The 22324-nt window shown below is 32.7% G+C and overlaps 1 protein-coding gene across 3 annotated transcripts in view; it reads right to left on the reverse strand.

The window, feature by feature from the left end:
* dtn (transmembrane protein 132C dtn) overlaps nt 1-22324 on the reverse strand; it is a 419781-nt gene that overhangs the window by 145551 nt on the left and 251906 nt on the right. For all 3 annotated transcript variants that reach the window (XM_076397494.1, XM_076397493.1, XM_076397491.1), the window contains 4 exons: nt 6003-6305; nt 3685-3861; nt 3444-3622; nt 3134-3384 (listed from right to left, as the gene is read on the reverse strand). In XM_076397494.1, coding sequence (XP_076253609.1) covers nt 3134-3384; nt 3444-3622; nt 3685-3861; nt 6003-6305 — 910 coding nt within the window. The remainder of the gene's footprint in view (nt 1-3133; nt 3385-3443; nt 3623-3684; nt 3862-6002; nt 6306-22324) is intronic.

Consider the following 22324-nt stretch of genomic DNA (forward strand, 5'->3'; position numbering starts at 1 on the left):
GTTGCTCCATCATATTCCAATTGTCAGTTTTGGTTTCAAGTGTTGATTTTGATGTTAATAACAAAGAATAGTCTGGATGTCCTTAAAGTATGAAGATAATGAATTGTTTTGTTGCAACTTATTGGGCCAAAACCCAGGCCAAACTTTCAAAGAAATTTTAGAAAGCTTAGCAGTTGATAAATCAGCTATTCCCAGATATTTACATTACTACAAATTCTATTAAAATATTTGACGTATCACAGTCATAATTAGTACTTGTATAGGCTACAGATTTTGGTTATTAAATGTTTGCGAATGTCAACTAGACAGACTGTTTCGTATTAGAGCAAACTGGTTATTTTTCCTGTCATGATTGTTTTTGGGGATATTGTTGAGAAAAACAATAAAACATAATATGAGAATTATCATTTTCAGCTGATCTAAAACATCGTGATAACAACATCATGTCAAATCGAAACCTTGTAGAAAAATTATAAGTTTAGAACAATATCGTTATTAATTAGTTTTTTTTCGATAACATGTTTATTAGATATGCTTAGTACAATCTTAATTATAAATTAATTGATGACTATATTTCATTTGTACTTAGATTAATTTACAAGTAAGACGAGTGTGAGATAAATATATCAATATGTATTCCTCAATAATTCTTAAATAGAAAACAATATATTTTTACTTTACTTTAAATATCATAGTTTGAATGCCTTTACACGACAAAATATAATTCATTACATAATTTGGGTAAGACAATACGCTTTCGGTGGAAATAAAATAACGTCCTTTGAAACCATAAAATAAATATTCCACAACCTGATATTCTCGTAAAAGCGTCTCTGAATTAATTAGTGGGACTTAATACACATAATAAACGTACGCTTAATGAGTAAATTATATGCCCTTCGACTACAATATTGTAACAGCAACAACGCCATTTAATTACAACAAAGATAGTATAATTAATTTTAACCAACGTGTAATAATAATAATACTATTAATTAAATTTTTATTTATTACATATTATCTTGAAACAGCGAGAAATATGGTATTTTAAGATTATTTATTTATCTTCATAAACAACTTTGGGGAGTCGCTTCGCGACGACCACTATCCAGGTGACGCTATAATCGCTGTTTGAACCTTTTTATTGGTTTCTTCGAATAGCTGTGCTAATATATATAAGATAGATAAGACACGTACACAGTTTATTTCCATGATGCCTTTGTTTATTTTGGAAACCATTTTCTGAATGTATGAATCTGCACATAAAGATTCTTAGAGAAAAGCCACGCAATATTTAAATAGTGTCAATTTTTAAGGAGTTAATTTAATTACAGAAATCTATTTCCAGTGGCTATCCAAATTAATATGTTGTTATAAGGCTACTTAATTAAGATAGTTGGGATTTTTTTTGAATATATTAGAATAAATGAAGTCTATTAGAATGAAAATATAGATACTTTAAGAATATAAAAAAAAGAAACTAAATGAACTATTTGTTTACATTGTCCTATGACTAACTCTGTAGAATAACAAGATGGCAACTTCATCAAGATGTTTTGAATATATCTTATTATACCATTATGTACTATACTAAGGTCCTAAAACATATCAGTAAAATTACAATATTTTTAGCAAATAAATTTTTACAAATGTAAATTTTAAACCTGTTTGTCATATAACAAATAATGGTTTTGAGGATAGAGTGTTACAAATAACGATAATTTCAATTTACGAAGAAAAGAATAGAGAAGTTGAGTTTCTCTTTGAGATTCAAATGATTCACAACAAAATACTTTCTTTATAGGGCATATAGTAGAAATTTAAAACAAACAATTATATTACTCCGTTGGTTTATTTAATTTATGTAACATCAATTTAATCTTGCAACATTTGTCACCTGCGCTAGACGTTGATTGCTATACGATGAACACATGGAGGCTAAACTAACATATTTGATGATAAACTAAATCAGATTTTAGAATCCACCAGATAATGCCTGGTGTCCAAATTTGTCAAATTGCTTTGACTTTCTCTCTTACTTATTACAGCCAATAATGCATAAGCTTTTCAGAAAGAACCACTTAGCATTTGTAAAGAAAACTTTTACCTAAAAACCTAATTATCTGATTATATGCAGTTATTTCTAATTAAGTAAAAACTTCTTATTTAAAATTAAATGTTCTAGACTATTATTGTATTTTTCATTATAATGGTAGTATCATATATAGTGAGTTTAACATCTACGTTAATTTATTTATGTTATCTGTTGGCTTATTTTTAAATAGCAGGTGTAACGGAAAGTCATTACCAGTTAACAAACAGATGTTGTTAGGCTTAAGTATGCAATGTTATGCCTTGACAGATGTCATTTTATTCTACTGATATCAACCTTTAAAGCTATTTATAGCTTTTTATATTTTGCGAAAGTAACACCATGATAGGTTTATACATCTGTAAAAATGTCAATTTTCGTGCCTGAAAACGTGTATTTGAGACACGCATTCGTTTTCTTATTTAACCAAAATCAAAAAATTGTTAGTAGAAACTTACGATGGGCTTACTAAAAATTCAAAAGTGGTGATTTCGATGTGCAAGACAAAGAACGTTATGGCAAACCAAAAAAGTTTGAAGATGCGAAACTGCAAGAGTGAAATGATTAGCGACCGAATATGAGTAACAGAAAAAATCCAAAACATGGGAATATGGGTGCCACATCAATTGAAGGACGGGCAAACGGAAAATCAAAAAATTGCCTGTGAAATGTAGTTAGAATATGGTTACCTGTTGAAAAATTAAGTTTTTTTTCGAAAAAATTGGTAATGACTTTTTGGCACATCTGGTATCTATCATTTCAATAACCAAATAATTTTATTCCTGAACCTATTTTTGTTCCTGAACAAAATTGAAAAATATTCAAGAATAATGATGTCAACTTAATATTCATAACCGAAGAAGAGATAATAATTCATTAAATAAGGTAACAAAATATATTAATAAATGTAATTATAATTAGTTTTAGTATTATCGGAGTAAGTAGTTAATAACTTATAATAACTAATAACTTATAATAACTAATAATAATAACTAATAATAAAAATAATTAATTAGTAAAATATTTAAATAATAATCCTACCTTATAACAATAGCCGTTAAGGTTTTCGCCTTCATTCTATCGATAAAAACTGGAACATGAATTCTCGACATAGGAAACAAAGATGGGTAGGGCACCAGCATTGTAAGGGCATCGGTAAGCTTAATTTCCTTGTACGCCGCTTGTGCGGGTGTCAGCGTGACCGTGCCTAATATGACAGATGGCTGCACTTGCATTTTAGGATGACAACCTTCACCCTCATCAGGCCATGGTTCCAAAACAGAATAAGCCACCTATTAATCGATATAAAGACAATAGAATAAAAACTAAGAATACTTTTGTAAAATTATACCTGAACCAATCTGGGGGGTGTTTTTTGAACTTTGCCAGGTCTGCCGTCTTTTTCAGGTAACGGTAACGGTGGCCACCAAGAAGACGGTATAGTTACTTGAGCCAGACAAACACCGTCCTCGCCATTGGGACTGCAAGCGGCATGAAGAGGCGATTTTGTTCCCATGCTGGCGTGTAATACTGTAAATTAAAAAATATATAATCAATATTATTCAAGGCAATATTCAACATCAACATCATACCAATGCAAACTCTTTGTCGGTGTCTAGCAAGAAGAATCTGTCTACGGCCTCCAGGATCAGTTCCAGTGTGGAACAAGACCCGGAGAACGGGAGAATCTCTAGGTATTTCATTCCTGACGATATGAGCGGACATATCTAAATGATGTGTAGCTTGATCTTGTAAGTCGATGGCCGGACCTAGAACAAACATTACGATATAGTATCGGTTTAATCGAGTATAAAATCGGTTTTAAAGTTGTAGATAATGCATCCTTTTAATATAAAAGAACTAATAGTTTTTTTGATATCACTATAATGTTATGTGTTTGTATTTATTTGGATTACCCGCACCTATTAGTGGAAATGCGAGTTCTCTTAAAAGAATTATTATTAATTCAATGGTTTTGACATTTTTATATATAAAATAACAGTTTTCCATTATTATTATATTGGATTGTTCAGTGTATAGAAACGTTAATCTTTAAACGTTAAACATTTGTTGTTTTGTTATTTGATTTAAATAAATCTGCTGCCGCACACTTTTCTGTCTGTTGCACACTTTTAGAAACTTATGGTGATGCTGCTTCATCATATCTCAATTGTCGGTTTTGGTTTTACCAATTTAAAAGTAGTAAATCAAATGTTTCCAGACATCTGTATGCGCGATGGGAATAGAGAGAGGTAAAAGGCGATGAGATTCAATAAAAGATTATCACATTAAAATTCCTAACATTATACACTGAAAACTTTCAACAGTTTGACGAAAGATGTAAAACATTTAGTTAACCAAATGTTATAAAAAAGCAATAAATAAACCGATATATAAAGTAAAATTATTGAATAATAATTTCGATCTGTTTTAAGAAATTCGTATAAATTCACAAGGCCTAGTAGTGCATTTTACTGCACGTCCAAACTGTTAGAAATGAATATTATTTAAATGATATGTATTGTTTTCGTAGAGTTATTCACAAGGCGTCATTATTTAAGACATTCTAGTTACAATCTTTCATTCACGTCATATTTTTGTTAAATTAGCTATTACTGTTGTATAATTATATATTATCTATTAAACAGCATAACCACAAATTCATGTACTATTCATCATGAATTTATATCAGAATATACACATGTTCTGAACATATATATCCTTTTCCTTCTGATTGTTAATACAACAACAGGCAGAAACAAAATTGTGAGAAACACTGAAAAATCGGATAAAAGCTGTGAAATAATCAATGATTAGGATATTGGTATATATGATGGAAAATTATGATATATGTAGAATAGCAGGTGATTTGCTCAATACAAAATTTAATAGTTTCTAAATCTGAATAAAAAATAAGGATTGCAAAACTGTTCAATTTCTACCGTCATATATTTGAGTATAGGTTATAGATTATATAGGTGGGGCAAATTTTCGCAGTGGCGAAAATGGAACGATTATTTTCAATACATATGCTCGTTCTTGTGGCGTATTTTTATCCATAATCAAATATGGACGTATACACAACACAGTTCGAAACTGAGATAAACGTCACATAACCAAGATGGTGCGCAATCAAAATGGTAGCGGGACTTTTGCCTCACCTTATATTTAATATTGGTGTTAAATATATATCACAACAGTGTAAAAAATCTTTGGAATAAAAACAATAAGTTCTTTAGTCTTTATATCTTGTTGCAGTAAGAGTGAATATTCAATTTTATATAAAAGTTATGCCATAATTTATTATAAGAAAATGGAACGAGATAAGTTTTTTTTAGTCTAGTCTATTTTTCATCAAAACTTTCATAGTTTTCAATTTAATTTGTTGTTTCTGTGATGACTGTACAACATTTTAAGTTAAAATGTATTAACTAATTTTCATCAAGCATATCCATTGATTCGGATCACCATCCTTCAGTTAAATCCTTATTAATATTTAGCCATTTAAATATTTTTACAGTTTTCATCTTGATATTCGCTTGGTGAAGTAAAATAAACAAATGCTAAACAAAGGAAAACACAAATATTTTAAAAAACCTCTTGAACTATATTAAAATCAATAATCAATGTTATTTTTAAAGTGATGTTGTTAAATTCAAGAGCTTAAACTTGTATCATGCATTAATGAAGTTATGTAAACTAATCGGGTAACATTAAATAAAAATGTCTAAATAATGCAGTGATGTGTTTTTACAACAGTTAAACATTAAGGAATTTCTTGAATTTCGTAAATAGTAAATAGTTATTTTGCGGGAATGTAGTTTATGAAAGCAAAATTTTGGCATATGTTATTTGTATATTATTGTATATCAATGAATATATTATACATACTAATGTTAAAATAACTTACCAGACGTATTTACAGGCATTGGATCTGGTACTACGTATCTGGCAGGTACAGTTTGTTTAGTACTGAAAGGTCCATAAGTAGCTCTTATCGAAATAGGTTGGCTGCTTTGTAATACGGTGAATCGATCTATAGACAGCGGGGTACCGCCAGAGTTTCCTCCTGGACCGCCAGAAAGTGGTATCAATGGATCAATACCGGCCAATGGATTCGTGGAAGAGCCAGAGTAGTGTTGCCTAGGTTGTTGCTTGAGAAAGAAACCGCCATCCTTATTTTCAAAGTGGACATTTACGGCTAGTATAGAATCTGAAACAAAAAATCATAATTATAAATATGTCGTATATATTGGTTGGTTTTTGTCGATACATATATTTTAGGTTTACATAAGATGGATCGGGCTTATACTATCAATTTGGATGGTTCAATCTTGTCACAAGTTGCTGTATGTGGAATAATATTCTTTTTAAAGTGAAACCAAGATTGTTTTTCTTGATTTATAATAAAAATATTTACTTTTAGATCTTTTAGATTAGAAAAAGCAATAAGTAAGTGATCTGTAAGAGTTCTTTGTTACAAAATGCAGAAATGTTGAAAACCAATATTTAAATAAGTTTTCGCTGTATTTACGTAATCGTTGAAAAATGTATTTTTAAATTACTAGTATTGTCTTTGCATGTTGTTTTTAACGAAACATGATCACCGTAATATAGGGAGCCTCAAAATTTACGCAGGATTTCAATTATGTGGAACAAATTCTTCATTGAAATATAAAATATTAAAATAGGTTTACCATGGAATAGTACATGGCAAGTGGTCACCACGGCTTTGTTGACACATACGCATACGTTCGTCTAAATTTTCAGTAAAAAAATGCACTGTGTGGATTTGAAATTTTGTATAAATGTAGCTGAATTTCGTGGATGCAGCTTTGAACTTTCTTCTTCAATAAACATATAGCTTGGACATTTTAGTTCAAATTACATTAACAAAAGAATTAAGTGGTTCCATTTCTGATTATCCAAAGAAGACAAAAGTCAGAAAATGTTTCATGAATTATCTTAATTCTTTCATTCAATATATAATTGCGAAAGATGCTATGGATTTCGTAATATAATCCAATGATGCCTTCAGCTCAAAATCCGCATCCTGCATTGACCTGTTGATGCATTCATTTTTCGACATCGTACATCACACTTCAATTTCGGCAGTTTTGATGATTTGAACGAAATACATTCCATCATTTAGATTCATCATTTGTTCATAATCCATTGAATGCACTGCTCTTTCGTAGACTGCTCAAACTCGAATTCGTCAAACTGTTCCTTTTTGTCTTACCACTACTTTGCCATAGAAATAGAATGTATTTCAATGTGTGCCTTAAATAAAATTATATCAACAGAAAACGTAAGATGAATAACAGAAAATGTCAGCTTGGTATCACGGGCATATTTTAAAACAGCCATTGTTTGTCTTTCGCTCTTGCGCTCACTATCTAAGGGCAACCAGTTTTAAATATCTCAATTGATTTGGAACCAGCTAATTTGGAAAATAAATCTAAAAATATTTCCTGTTGGTTCAAAAACAATTCATATTGTTGCATTTGTCGCTGCAGGCACTTTCAGTGTAGCAGTCTCAGCTTTGTTGTTTTCATGCATGGTATAGATTTTAAATTTAGCCGAACTAGCCGCGAGTATACTCAAAAAAGGGGATGAGAGCGACATACTTATAGGTGAAAATACAAATGCTTCGCTGAAACTCGAAAAGCAAGAATTCGTCAGGATGCTCTGGATATTGCCCTTACAGCAGGTTCTCTACTACCATACCTTCTAACACCAGAATCCATTGCTCTATGTACGTTTTTTAAAAATAATCTGCATGTCATTTCAAGTTTTCAAATTTTGCACATTTCTCCAAAATAACATTGTCTAGTACTTGAATGAAGGATTTATCCCAACCACTTTTACAGTGCAATGCGTGGTGAATATTCAAAAACAAAAAAAGTGTTCTTGTTAACAAGGCTGTTACCAAAAATCCGATTTTTTTTTGAAGTACGTGTTTTTTACATCAACTAATAGAAAATATTTAGTTGGAACAATTTAATTTCAGATAAACTAGTCACGACTTATCCTGACAACGCCTAAAGAACCTTGTCTAACAGGTCAATGGCTGAATTTTAAAACAGTATTTGTTGCTGTGTATTTTTAATTTAATAAATCGTTCGAAATATATTTTTCATTGTATGTACTTAAAAAAAGTAAAAATATATTTTTTTGACGATCCACCTAACCCCTTAATAAAACACCTACTAACTATCTATTAACTTATGAATTTAGCACCCATGGGGCTTGGTATGACCAAGTAAGGTGAGAGACGCCACCAGGACCCGAGTTCCCTTTCTCTACTGTGGTATCGTGGCTTGGGGATTGCATAAGGGTTAATGACGCCTAGTGTCATGATAAAATTAAAAGAGCGATGACCAGTCTAAGATTTATCCCATTCGTTTCTTATTTCATAAATAACGAGGTGCAACGTCGTTGGGCCCAGGTGGCCAACCACAGTAGGCTCTTTGAGGTTAAAGCTGATTTTTTCTCCTTTCTTCGCGTTCCTTCCCTTTACCACCATGTCGTAGCTTTGAATCGACTGAGATTGAGCCACTATCGTTTCTCGTACGGTCACTTGATGACTTGGAGCCCGCCTGCTCACTGTGAGTTTTGTCGCCGTGTGCTTATTAGAGTCCTTAAACCTAAGTATGAGCTGCAAAATTTTAGAAATGCCTTAACAGGAGATAATGCAGACTGCTCGGATTTCTACGAGAAATCAATTTTCTCCATAGAATCTAGCCTTAAGTTTAGTGATACTGACCAAATAACTATTATCACTTCGTTATGGTTGTGTCCTGTATTTGTGTTCAATTTTAAATTGTATATACACTATTCATACTTATACTACCCTCTGTTCTGTTATTAATTTTATTTTATTTATTCATTTATTATTTTACATATACACTTTGTATCTGTTCCCGTCCCCTTTATATCAACACCGTACTATTGTATAGTCGCCAAATGACGACACCCGTCAAAGCGACAAAAAAACTACTAATAAAATGACATAAAATCGAATTTCATTAACTGTATATCAATATATTACATGAAACAAAAGACAGTTTCTTTTATAAGAAAATATATAGACAATATTTTATATCAAAATAGCGGTATAAGAAAATTGTTTTCCAGTCTTGCCCCATTCTGTAGCTAGTAGCAATTTATAACTTCACATAAAACTATTTACGAGATAGTTCTTCAAAAATAACGTCAATATTACATCATAATACCTAATTTAGAAGTTAGATGGGGGGACGTAAGTTTTAATATCACCCATTTTATGGCAGATGGAGAACAAAATAAATTCCGTAACATGTTAATTTAAACTGAATTTCGACGATAAATTACGGCGAAGCTTTCCGCGCCGCATCGGAATAAGTAGAAAAGTTTTCAGTATGCAAGGGAGTACGTCCGTCTCCGGGATGCATCCCAGGTAAGTTGCCTATAAAGGAAGAATTATTCGGATGGGTTTGAAGACATAAAGGAGGATAATAACAACTGATATGTGTGACGGGGCACGGAGATGAAATGGAACTTTCGAAGGCGCGATAAAATACCGAATGAGGTCGTGATTAATGGTCGCGACTAAATTTCGAGTCAAGAAGATTTTGCATTTATGCTATTACATCTTTAAGACCGCTTTATATCTGAGACGAAGAACTTGAAATATTACATATTAGTGTCGTTTAATCGGGCATATAATAAAATGGAGAGCGCTCATTAACATTTTAATGTGTGTATAAAATGGGAATTACACGGAATAGAAATGTTTATGAAGTTTGAACTCAAATAAGTTGTAGTTTATTTGTTTGTAAATTAATCTTTAGTTATATATCAAGATACTAACAGACCTGACATACGATAACCAGTTCAAATGTTTTAAATCCAAAAATTTCAATTATTTATACTGTAGCGACCTTGAGGCATGTCGAATTTTACATCGTAGAATAACGGTCTACAAAATACCCAGAAATATAATCCCAGATGCTGAACACGGGTGGGGTGCCAGCAGCGCCAACTAGAACCCGATAACGAATAGCTGGCGGCAACCCCGAGACGTTTATATAGGATGTTATTGAAGGGTAATTCGATTCATTCAGTACTCGACTAGCTTTTGGTTTAGATGTGCCACCATCGACTGCCCAAGCCTCGTCAACAGGTAACACCGCTGCCATCCGTTTTATCATTTGTCGTGAATGGAGCGTACGTGCAACATGGTGTATTTTACGTGGTCGTTATATTTTTTGTTTCAAAATTTTAAATATTTTTAATTCGATTCGTTTTCGATTTTACCTTCAAGATTCCTTTTCATTTTATTTTATTCATTTCATTATTTCCAATTCATTTTATTCTTATTCATTTCATTATTTCCAATTCATTTTTTAAAATTTTTTGTCAAAATTTTCTTTCACAATCTTTTAAACTCATAGATATTTTTACATCACTGCTTAATCATCAGCGTCTCGGCCAAACATTTCTTTCGGCGCTATGTTTAAATCATAATGTCTTCCTTCGCTCGCCGTCTCCGTCATAATGACAGACATTTTGATTTGAAAGGCTTTGGACAGCTTCGATCGAACACCGTCGTTATTTGTTTTTCTGAATTACCGTAACGTATGTGACTACAAATTACAGATCAGCTCCAGAAGCTAGGTACCGATTGCAGTCACCGTAGACTCGTCATGTCTTCGCCGAGGTACCAGAATTGCTAATGTCTCGTCGTCGAAGAAAATAAGCTACCACGTCGTTGAACAATCGATTCTCCCACAGCGTCGATTACGGAAGCCCTGTCCGAAAAATAGCTTGTTCTCAACGTCGTCGATGGACCACATTCAAGTGCCAAAGCGACGATGAAGCAACGGGATCTGTACGACCGGAAGATAACAGCCGTACCAACCACAACCGTTTCGAATTATCATATTTTTCAAAGCCCTTTTCATGCAGCACATTTTGTTTGGTATATAATTTTTTTTGTATTTGATATTCTTTCATACATTTTTGTATTTTTGTTGCTTGGAGTAGTTGTATGTAAAATTCTGGCAGAGGAGTATTGTAGCGACCTTGAGGCATGTCGAATTTTACATCGTAGAATAACGGTCTACAAAATACTCAGAAATATAATCCCAGATGTTGAACATGGGCGGGGTGCCAGCAGCGCCAACTAGAACCCGATAACGAATAGCTGGCAGCAACCCCGAGACATTTATCTGGGATGTTATTGAAGGGTATTTCGATTCATTCAGTACTCGACTAGCGTTTGGTTTAGACGTGCCACCATCGACTGCCCAAACCTCGTCAACAGGTAACTCCGCTGCTATCCGTTTTATCATTTGTATTTGTCACATTTTTTTATATAGCCAATAAATAACGGTCAAACCACGGTAATGTAAACACCACTGTTTCATTTCGTTTTACCTCCATCCACCGAGCCACATCATTTACCCTAGAATACCAATTTGGTGGAAACATATATAACAAAATCATTCAAAATATCTGACGCTGACATAGCAATTGTTATTGTCATATTTTCGTCCAATCAAATTGAAAAATATGTATGTGGCAAACCTTGTTTTTTTCATTCATGAGAATATAGCTATCAGCATACTTACAGAATAAGAACATTTTAATTTCATCGCAGTTTGGATTAACAATGATAAATATGATGAACAGATCATTTCCATCCTATCCTCGTACAAACGTCATGGCGCTTTGAATATCTTTTTGCACACGATACGTACTACTATTATATGATTATGGAATATTATAAATGAATTATAATATATGCGATACCGATGTTGTAGATATCAGTTGTTCTATCTACGTTACTGATGATAGCAAAGAAATTACCTAATTAATTAATTGAATTAATAAAAACAAAATAATGTATACATTGTACGTGTCACTAGTTTTACAATTTACAATTCTAATACAATTTATTATTCCTTATTATTTTCTAGATTCTCTAGACCTGCTTCGAATACATCGTTTTGTCGCGATTGAGGATATTAAAACCGAACCAAACAAAGCTATTCGTAATGTTCATATACTAATTTATCATATTCAGTCATGAATTTATTAACACTGCTATATTTTCCTTTAAATACATATCACTGTACTAAATAAGATTAAATGAGTTGATTCGAGTCTACCTCCTCCAGTCTTAACCAATAGTTGTAAAGCTTCGGTATTAACAGAACACTGAAGCTTCTTTTCATATCTCTTTGTAATAGCTTTGATTTCCCGAATCATGGTTGGTGCTGTAGTACCAGTCAGTGTACATAATAATTCCTAGAATATGTGACTGCATCTATCTTACAATATCTTGAATTTCATTTATATTGCTTTTTGCAGAACATTCCCAGTAGTGGATTCCATAGATATTAAAACTTCCTTGTGCAATAGTAAATTATTATGTACGTAATACTGAGATATATTTCTGATTCTAATTTTCGAATGTCTTACATTATATTTAATATTGAGTTCTTTTCTTTCTGATATGTTCGAAATGCTGGGTTAAAATCAAGCATTCTGCAAATTACTTGTGTTTTGTCAAATTGGCCAATTGATATATTTAGTGTGGGAAATTAACTTCTATAAAGTTTTCATACTTTCCTTAGAGATTCGAAGACGACAATACTGTTATCAGAACAATAATGTTGCTTTTCTGAACACTCATTTTACTTAGAAATTCTAACACTGCTATAATATAAAATTCCAAACTACGAGATAATTGAGATCGATCAATTTCAACGAAAACGTTTGGTGAAAAACTGCGAAAAATAGTTGGGAAAAAATAGCATTTCTCCGAACATTATTAATTATATAACATGAGATAATAAAATTCCGTAAAATTATATTAGCAAATTAATATTTATAATCAGTTAATCCCTGTTTTATAAAAACCCTCAATAGACGTATAAAATAAAATTATTTTAAATCTTTGCAATATGATTTTTTATTTATTAGTTCCTAGATATTCTGAAGCATATTATATAAAATATATTACATAAAATGTATAAGATTTTAACAATTAATCAATTACAAAGTAATAAAGAAACAAATTACGTTTTTTTAAAAGCCCAGAAATTTAAAATGGAACAAAACACGAAAATTATGTATATTTTATATAGTTAATTAGAATATTATTAGAGAAAAGATTGGTATGCAAGTTGATTCAATTTAAGAATGAATAATGCTTCACCATTGACTGTAACGTTCTGGTAGGCTCTCTGTTTCTATACTTCGGAAACAATAATATTTATAGCAACTCAAAACTACTTACATTTTGAAAGTAGAACCTTTTAACTATATTTCAATCAGTTTCCTAATAATATATAAAATATATTGACTGTAGCCTCTATAACAGAAAATGTGAACTCCAATATATCAAGTAAACCCATTAAAGGTACTTATGACACACAGCAGTAACCGTAAAAGCGTATGCGGTTCAGCCACTGTTTTATTTTGAAAATTTCCATGCAGCTTTTAAGGATAGTGAACGGAGCGAAGCATAACCGTTATCAAGATTACATTATACACATTTTCGTAACAGGAATCGATGAAAACATTAGACAAGATGATTTTTTTATACTCATAAAGATTTTAACTAATTTTCAAAATATTGACAATTAGAAATAAGAGTAGAAAGTAATGTAAATAAATACATAACTTAAATATTTTTGTATAATTTTATAATTATATACTATACATATTTATGTCTGACTAATAATATATAAAGTGTCTGTGTCTCAGATTCCGTGTAAAAATTCGTCATATTTTTTCTTCTTTTCTACGGAATTCCCCTGATACCAACATTTCAGGTTTACCCTCAAGTCTTTGTCATTCCCTCATTTATTTACTAGCATCTCTTGACCTGTGTTGTTTCTTCTATACGCTGCAATGTAATAAGTTGCCTCATCAACTCAGTTGTCTCTTTTCCATATAGTATTTCTAATGGTTCTATATTGATATTTTCTTATTTCCTTGTTTCTCATCCTATTCATCTGTGTTACTCTTCTCACTGTTCTAAGATACGCCATTTCTACTGCTCGGATTTTTTAAAATCTTTATTTGTCACTACCATTTCTCATAGTCTAGAATGTTACAACTGATACACCATGCGTTTTGTTCGATGGGTGCCAGTCCCATCTGTCATCTATTTTATATTTAGTGGTCGATCTTGTGGGTTTTTTTCTTAAGTATATTTTGTAGGTCGATAGGTTTGGCAAGGCAAATGAAATATCATGTACTGTGTGTATATCGCACATTGCTTTCAAAAGTAGTGGATATGTAGAGGACGATATGTAGTAGAAGGTTACTTTTTACATGTACTTCAGCTGGAATTCTTCACAATTATTCTCCATGGGGATCTATCACCGGAAACTTCAGCCAAAATAGGTTTAACTAATGAGAGTGCTTGGACTATGGCCAAAGACATGGCCAGAGGCTCCACCAGCACATCATTATTGAGGTTCGCCACCTCCAAGACAATGGTGGCTTAGCTAAATGATTAGAAAGAATTGGTGCACTTTAAGAATAGTGACATATTTGTTAAACCCAAAGTGTCTTGTGAAATAAGTATTTTGTAATTTTAAAACCGTAGCAAATTAGGATAAAACCTAATAGTTTATTAGTTATTGTAAAACTATTGAGTTTTATCTCTTACTGTAACCTCATATTCGCACCCAAAATAGCCTTATGATTGACTGGATAAACCAATCTCCTTGATTTTAGGCCAAGTTCAGAGTATCTTCCAACTAACCAGTACATTGACTTTGAGTCTAATCTGCTCTGCTTTTTGTCGAACATGATATTTCCAGTTTAATCTACTATCGAGATATAATTGGAGATATTTATATGATTCTGCTTGAGGAATCAGACTTCCGTCAAATGATATAATTGGATTTTTGTAATTTCGCCGTAAAGCAAAATTAACATGGACAGATTTGGAGATATTAAGGTGTATTTTCCAGTCTCTAGTCCATTTGTAGATCTAGTTGACCGCTACTTTTTCTACAGCCTTAGATAGAGATGCATATTTTGGCATGATAACTATAACGTCGGCAAATGTTCCAAGTACTGTTTCTTTTGGTGTTGGGATATCAGCAGTGTAGGGCAGATATAGAAGTATAGCCGAAATAGCTTTAAGTGTTCTAAATTTTCTTTCAAAAAGATATGATTCCGGCAGTCGACAATAATTCCTCGGTAGCAATTTTCTCCTTTTTAAAATTAATCCCAAATTCCATACCCGGTCAAAAAAGCTTACGAGTCGTCCAGGAATATTGCAGGGTTGTATTTGTTTTCTTCTAATGCCTTTCCAACAACCGCTGTTACTCTGTGTACTTGGTCGATTGTCGAGTTATGATTTTGAAATCCAAACTGGAAATCTGGAATTTCTATAAATGGTTTAATACGTTTTAGCAGCGAAATAGGCCTGTAAGATCCAATGTATTCTGCCGATTTGTCAGTGTCATAGTGTAAATGTTAAATTCTAATACCTATGATAAGGTTCAATATGTTAAGGTCTACTGTAAATGGTACTACTGTAAATATAATTAAAATGTAATATATCCAACTAATAATAAAGATGATAATAACTCAAAGGGTTAATTAGACGAATATATTTCATACTATTATGTTAGGAAAGAAAAGGCCTCTACATAACAAAACAAGGAATGCATTTAGAATAGCTCTCCTTTGTCTAAACAACGAGACGAATCTAATCACCGATTCTATCCCGTCTGAATAATTTTGTTTTCGTAATTACTTCGCATTTCGCCTCCGATATTTCACTCGTTCATTATCCGGTAACTATCCGACTACGTTATCGCACTATTCCAGCTGTTTTAAAACCAGAGCCCGTCCTAAATCCTAATTAGGCTTCATCCGAAACGTCCCACATCCTACATCCACCCGTATGCCATTAGGGCATCGTCAGATTTCCAACTTTATTCGTCAAACACGGCTTTCCTTTTAACGGGTGCCTCCTAAACTATGCGTAATACTATACGGACCGATCCAGTTAACCGACTTCACTAGACTGAAGATTTTCTTATCGACAATTTACATAAATACGATATAATTACTAACTCTATCATGTTGAAAACGCAATACGATTGCAGCCAAGAAAATTATGATTGATGTATATATTAAGCAGGCGTTACATTTTGTTTCTATGTGAATTTTTGATTTTGTGAAACGTAAGCATGTGAATATTGAATATGAATAATGTTGATTTTTAGATACCACTGAAATAATTATGGCATGAAAGCTGCAAATTAATTTTTACTAAGTTAATAATTGAGTAAAATACATGAACTCAAACATACTCAAAAAGGTCACAAGAAGGCAAACCGAGAAGAGCAGGTGAGACCGATCGCAGTTGTATAGATAAGATTCTATCTTGGACTACTACAGTAGTTCTCACTTTGCCTAGCTTTTAAAGTTGAACATGTTTATCTAAAAAATTTTAAACTTCTTCCAACTTCTTACGATGGTCCGATTAATTATATACGAATGCGAATATGATCTTACAAATGTCTTAACTGATCTCTTAATAGTAGGTAGATGGCAAACTGCTACTTCAAAATCTCAACAGAATTCAGTTAGAGCAAGTGCAGGGTCAGTAACACAGGGGAAGAATGCGTTTACCGATGAAGTAATAAACCGAACTGGCCAAGCTGTGGGAGCTTTTGTTTCCCTAAGAGCGTAAGAGGAATAGAGCAAATAATATAATCGCAACTAAAATACTCCTCTTTCGAACTCTTAAACTGCCAATCTTTCTATATGGCTACGAAACTTGAACACTGTTACAGTCTGACGTCTGCAAGCTTGAGGTATTTCATATGTGATGCTTAAGGCATATTCTACATGTTTATTTCTGAGACAGTATTATAAATGAAATAATTCGCTTAAAGTGCGACAAATAGTCACAGCTGAGGAATACATTTAGATATGCAAATTATAATGGTTAGGGCATATCTATCGAATGAGAGATGAATCCTTACTACTTTTGGACCCTTGAATGGACGGCGCAACGAACAGTTCCGAAAACAAAAACATGGATCAAGACCACAAAAAGCAATTTGAAAATGCTGACTACCATGATCTGAAGTCAAAACAGCTGCGTCCTTACGCCAGCTGTGGCGAGATGTTATGAATCATATATATTATCACCGGCTGTAGATTGATGATGAACTGTAATTATTATTACGATTGTACTAGTTATCTTATTATGTAGTTATGTTCATAATAAACGATTTCTTTTGGCGTACATTATATATGATTTTAGCGGGATAGTTTTTTGTGATGACATTCACGATGATTCAAGATTCACATGTCTACATGAATGACTTTACATGACCCTAGTTTTTTATTGGGAAGTTGTAGATAGGTCAATAAGCCTCAATGTTATAATAGTAAGATATTATTTAATATATAAACGAGAGCCGGAGAAATAATTTTGAGAATACCAAAATAATATCAACTAACGTAAAGGCTATAAGACCAACCCTATTTTACGCTAGCTTTACGCGAACACTATGTAGCGACTTTGAGGCATCTCGAATTTTACATCGTAGAGTAACGGTCAACAAAGTACCCAGAAATATAATACCAGATGTTGAACACGGGCGGGGTGCCAGCAACGACAACTAGAACACGATAACGAATAGCTGGCAACCCTGAAACATTTATCTGGGATGTTATTGAAGGGTATTTTGATCATTCAGTAACCGACCATCGTTTGGTTTAGACGTGCTACCATCGACTGCCCAAGTCTTGTCTCCAGGTAACACCGCTGCCATCCGTTTTATCTATTTTGTATATTCTACATTTTTATATTGCCAATAAATAACGGTCACATAATGTAAACACCACTATTTCATTTGGTTTTACCTTCTTTCACCGAACCATATCAATTTACCCTAAAACTATGGTTTATTAAATATTTAAAACATGAAACATATTTACGCACACACAATAATCATGAAAGAGCAGGGTCTTCTTAATCGGTCAATATTTGTTAAATTGGACAACCTGATTAGGAGGGCCATCAAGTTTAGTTTCAGTCAATAAATGTTGCAAAAATCCGGAAGCCAATACTTCATGTCTCTAATCTGTAATGTATCTATGATATAACACTAATACATTGTCGATTTCTCAAAACTGCTAGTTCTGTCACTAATACAGCCTAAATTTCTCAAAGATTCGCCATTATTAATGTTAATTTAGCTAAATCTAACTAACAAATATAGCATCGAATTTCAAAAAAGAATATCTTGCTATTTATAGTTTTATCGAGCATATTTAAAATAGACTATTCGCATATCAAATTTAAGCAAAAATGTAATAAGTTTCAAATATTTCTTATTCGAAACTGCTCAATTGGATAGAAAAACTCGCAGAACTATCAATTGTATTAAATGAAAATGTGCCTTGACACATCCGATAAGTAGAATTACGCGCTTACTTTTATACGACAGTTCGCAATAATTGCTTAACAACAAGAAATACTACTACTTTAGCTTGTATGTAACATTTTATCGTAATTGATAATACCGCTGTTAATCCCACCGAAGAAAGTCCATGAAAAAAATTAATGGAGCGTATAAAAGGGTAATAACCGAGAAAAAGTTCGAAGTAATTTTGCAGTCGCAGCTACAAATAAAACAACTTCTCGACCAATCCCGCTTTGGTAAATCACCAATCCTCCTCGAATCGCCGATTCCGAACCCACCCCCCAGATCGCCGAGAATTAATTAAGCAAATGACCCGGAAACGACTTGAAATTGAAAAGATCGAAATCGAGCCCGTCGACAGCTTCGCAAACGGTCCGCTGACTCGGCAGCCTCAACTCAAATTAAATCAGCGTTATTCAATAATTCGGGCGATTCGATGCCGGCCGAATTATCGGTCCTGTCAGGTGGCTTCCGCCCATCCGATCTTAATGGGAAACCTTTACAGGCCCCGGTTTGACAAGAGAAATTGTATCCAGACAATGCGACCTGTAACGTTAGGTGATTTATGATTGACATTAATGATATTGATTGATAGTTCCCTGCATTTTGAAGCCGATCAACATATCTTAATATATAGAAAAACATAAACGAGTAGTATCTACATATTAATCGGATTAGCGAAAATTTTGCTTCCCTTTTTAACGAAAAATCTATTTTCTATCTATTCTATTTTCATTGGACATGATAGACCCTCTAAATATTATACGGAAGATTATTGTCGTTTCTGTTGTTGAAACCTGGCAGCACTCTATATATATATATATATATATATATATATATATATATATATATATATATATATATATATTTATATATATATTTTATTTCATTTATTTAATTTTTTCTTAATCTTAGGGACGTTGACCGCCGAGAAAAATATCGATTTTGATATTTAACATACAGTTTAATTGAAAAGTCCCCGGCCTGACACATAGACGGCGCTACTAGAATTAAATCCATATGTTCTTTAGTTAACCCTAACCCCCAAAATACGCTTGTATAAATATGATAGCTGTCGGATCATTAGTTTGTGAATTAGAGCATTTTGAGTGAAGCAACTTCTGTTATTGTGAAAAAAATTGAGGAAAAGAAATTTTGCGCGTTGATAAAATATTGCATTTTGAAGGGAAAAATACAGTTGAAGCAAAAATTTGCCTTGATGCCGAGTTTCCGGACACTGCACCAGAAAAATCAACCATCAAGGATTGATATGCTAAGTTTAGATATGGTGAAATGAACACCGAAGACGGTGAACGAAATGGACGCCCAAAAAAAGGTTGTTACCGATGAAAACATTAAATAAATCCACAAAATGATTTTGAACGACCCAAAGATATCAACTGAACGTGTACATCATATCATTCACGAATATTTGGCTATGAGAAAGCTCTGTACAAAGTGGGTGCCGCGCGAGCTCACTTTTGACCAAAAATAACAACGGGTTGATGATTTGGAGCAGTGTTTGAAGATGATCAAGCGTAATAAACCCGACTTTTTAAACCCGAGCCCGAAACATGGCTGCATCATTTCACTCCAAAGTCCAGTCGACAGTCATCCGAGTGGACTGCACACGATGAACCCGCTCCAAAGCGTGGACCATCAACAGCGACTATTAGGTAGCGTTATTTGACCGTTTGAAGGACGAAATCGCCGAAAAACGGCCGCATTTAAAGAAAAAGAAAGTGCTTCTTCACCAAGATAATGCACCGTGTTAAAAGTCAGTGAAAACGATGGCAAAAATACATAAACTGGGCTTCGAGTTGCTTCCTCATCAACCGTATTCTCCAGATCTGGTCTCCAGCTACTATATTCCGTTCTCAGATCTCAAAAGAATGCTCGTTGGGAAGAAATTTTCGTCGAATGAAAAGGTGATCGCCGAAACTGAGGCCTATTTTGAAGCAAAGGACAAATCGTTCTACAAAAATGGTATAGAAAAGTTGAAGAGTCGCTATAATCAGTGTATCACCCTTGAAGGGAATTATATTGAATTAAAAAAAAAGTTTTGCCAAAAAAATATGTTTTACTATGGAAGGTCGGAGACTTTTCAGTTGACCTGTTACCATGTATCAGTCAAAATATATCGATATATCGATATTTCTCCAATCGTTCCTGCTTCCCTAAAACTAACAAATAATTATGCGAAATAATGCAAATAAGGATTGTTGTGCCTTTTCGACTGTTTAATTAGATTTTTAAGATAATTCATTATTAAATTGTTATTGTGGTTTGCTTACCAAATTGATAGTACAAGATTGATTGTTGCTCGATAATTGAAAACCATATAATACGTTACTTAACACTATCGGATCAGCATGTGACTTACTATGTAACTGAGGTATCCCTAAAAGCGTTAATAGTATTAACAAACTCAAATGCTGCATATGTATTTCGTTATTCAACTGACGAAAGTGACATGTCTGTATCATGACAGAGCAAAATTAAGTGACCTATTTGTATGACATAAATCAATAAACATCAGAGATTGAGTGAGAGGAACATTTGCCACATATATAACAACTACATTTAATAAAATTATTTAACAAAAACAATAAATATATAGGTTGTAATAAGAATAAATTGTTATTATATAAAGAAAATGCAGTAACATACATTCAAACAAGCAACTCACTCATTTCAGATCGTTTTTTGTTTGATGTAAATATTACTAATCGTCATATATAAACGATTCTACTCAATTTAGCTATTGATATTGTTACGAATGTTATTTTGACGAAACATTATTCCAAGCATTGGTCGGGAACTCCAAAAACGCTGCACTAGTCGAACACTAACACCCGCAGGACGATTAATTTAGCAGATGTACCAGTTCAGTTGGTTTCAGATGCTTTCATGAGGCTTTTGTTTGCTTAAATTATTCAAATTTAACAAATGGTATGCACTTCACAGTACAAACAGAGCCCGTGTGCATAATTCGTTCTAAATGTATGCTGAACGGTCTGACAATATATCTGAAATATTATTATGACTAACACAACTTTCCCTGCTATTACACAAAGCTGATTTATTGTTATTGCATGAAAATATATTCAATTAATTAATTAAATCAGTTAACATCTTGATATCATGATATATGTCGTTTAACTAATTATGTCGTTAAAATATAAGCCTATACCATTAGTTTTAAAGAAAATTGAGGCTTTGTTAAATAAACAATTGTTAAACAACAAATATAATTGTTCATATGTTAAATATTTCTGATATTAATAGAACTAAGTATTGTCTGATACAGTTGTTGAACATAATTTTCATCCGAACATTTTTGAGTGCGTATTTACATTAATGTATGTACGGCAAGCAATGAAATTAAATTATGACCATTTTAAATCAAAATAAGATCATCAATCATCAAAATAAGAGTGTATCGATGAACTCAATTTTATATACAATGGCAAAGCGGCATCTCATAATACAGTAAAACTGGCAGAATTCGTTGCAGGTCGGTTGTATCACAAAATACCGATACGGTAGGTAATATTATAAAGTAAGATCGTTATGTAACATACTGTGATATTGAGGTACTCGAATTGGAATCAATGGCAGATTTTTAGCTTTAACTAATTTTTTCATTGCAAAAGTACTTACAGGGTAACAACAGATAATTGTGAGACAAATAATACAGTACTACAATATTTATGCGTATTTTACAAATATCCTACTTGCCAACATCATTAGTATCTAACTCTAA

This window comes from Rhynchophorus ferrugineus, unplaced genomic scaffold (assembly GCF_030347505.1).
Source record: "Rhynchophorus ferrugineus isolate W39M unplaced genomic scaffold, kcgeb_rfMv2 rfM2, whole genome shotgun sequence".
NCBI classification, from domain to species: Eukaryota; Metazoa; Arthropoda; class Insecta; order Coleoptera; family Curculionidae; genus Rhynchophorus; species Rhynchophorus ferrugineus.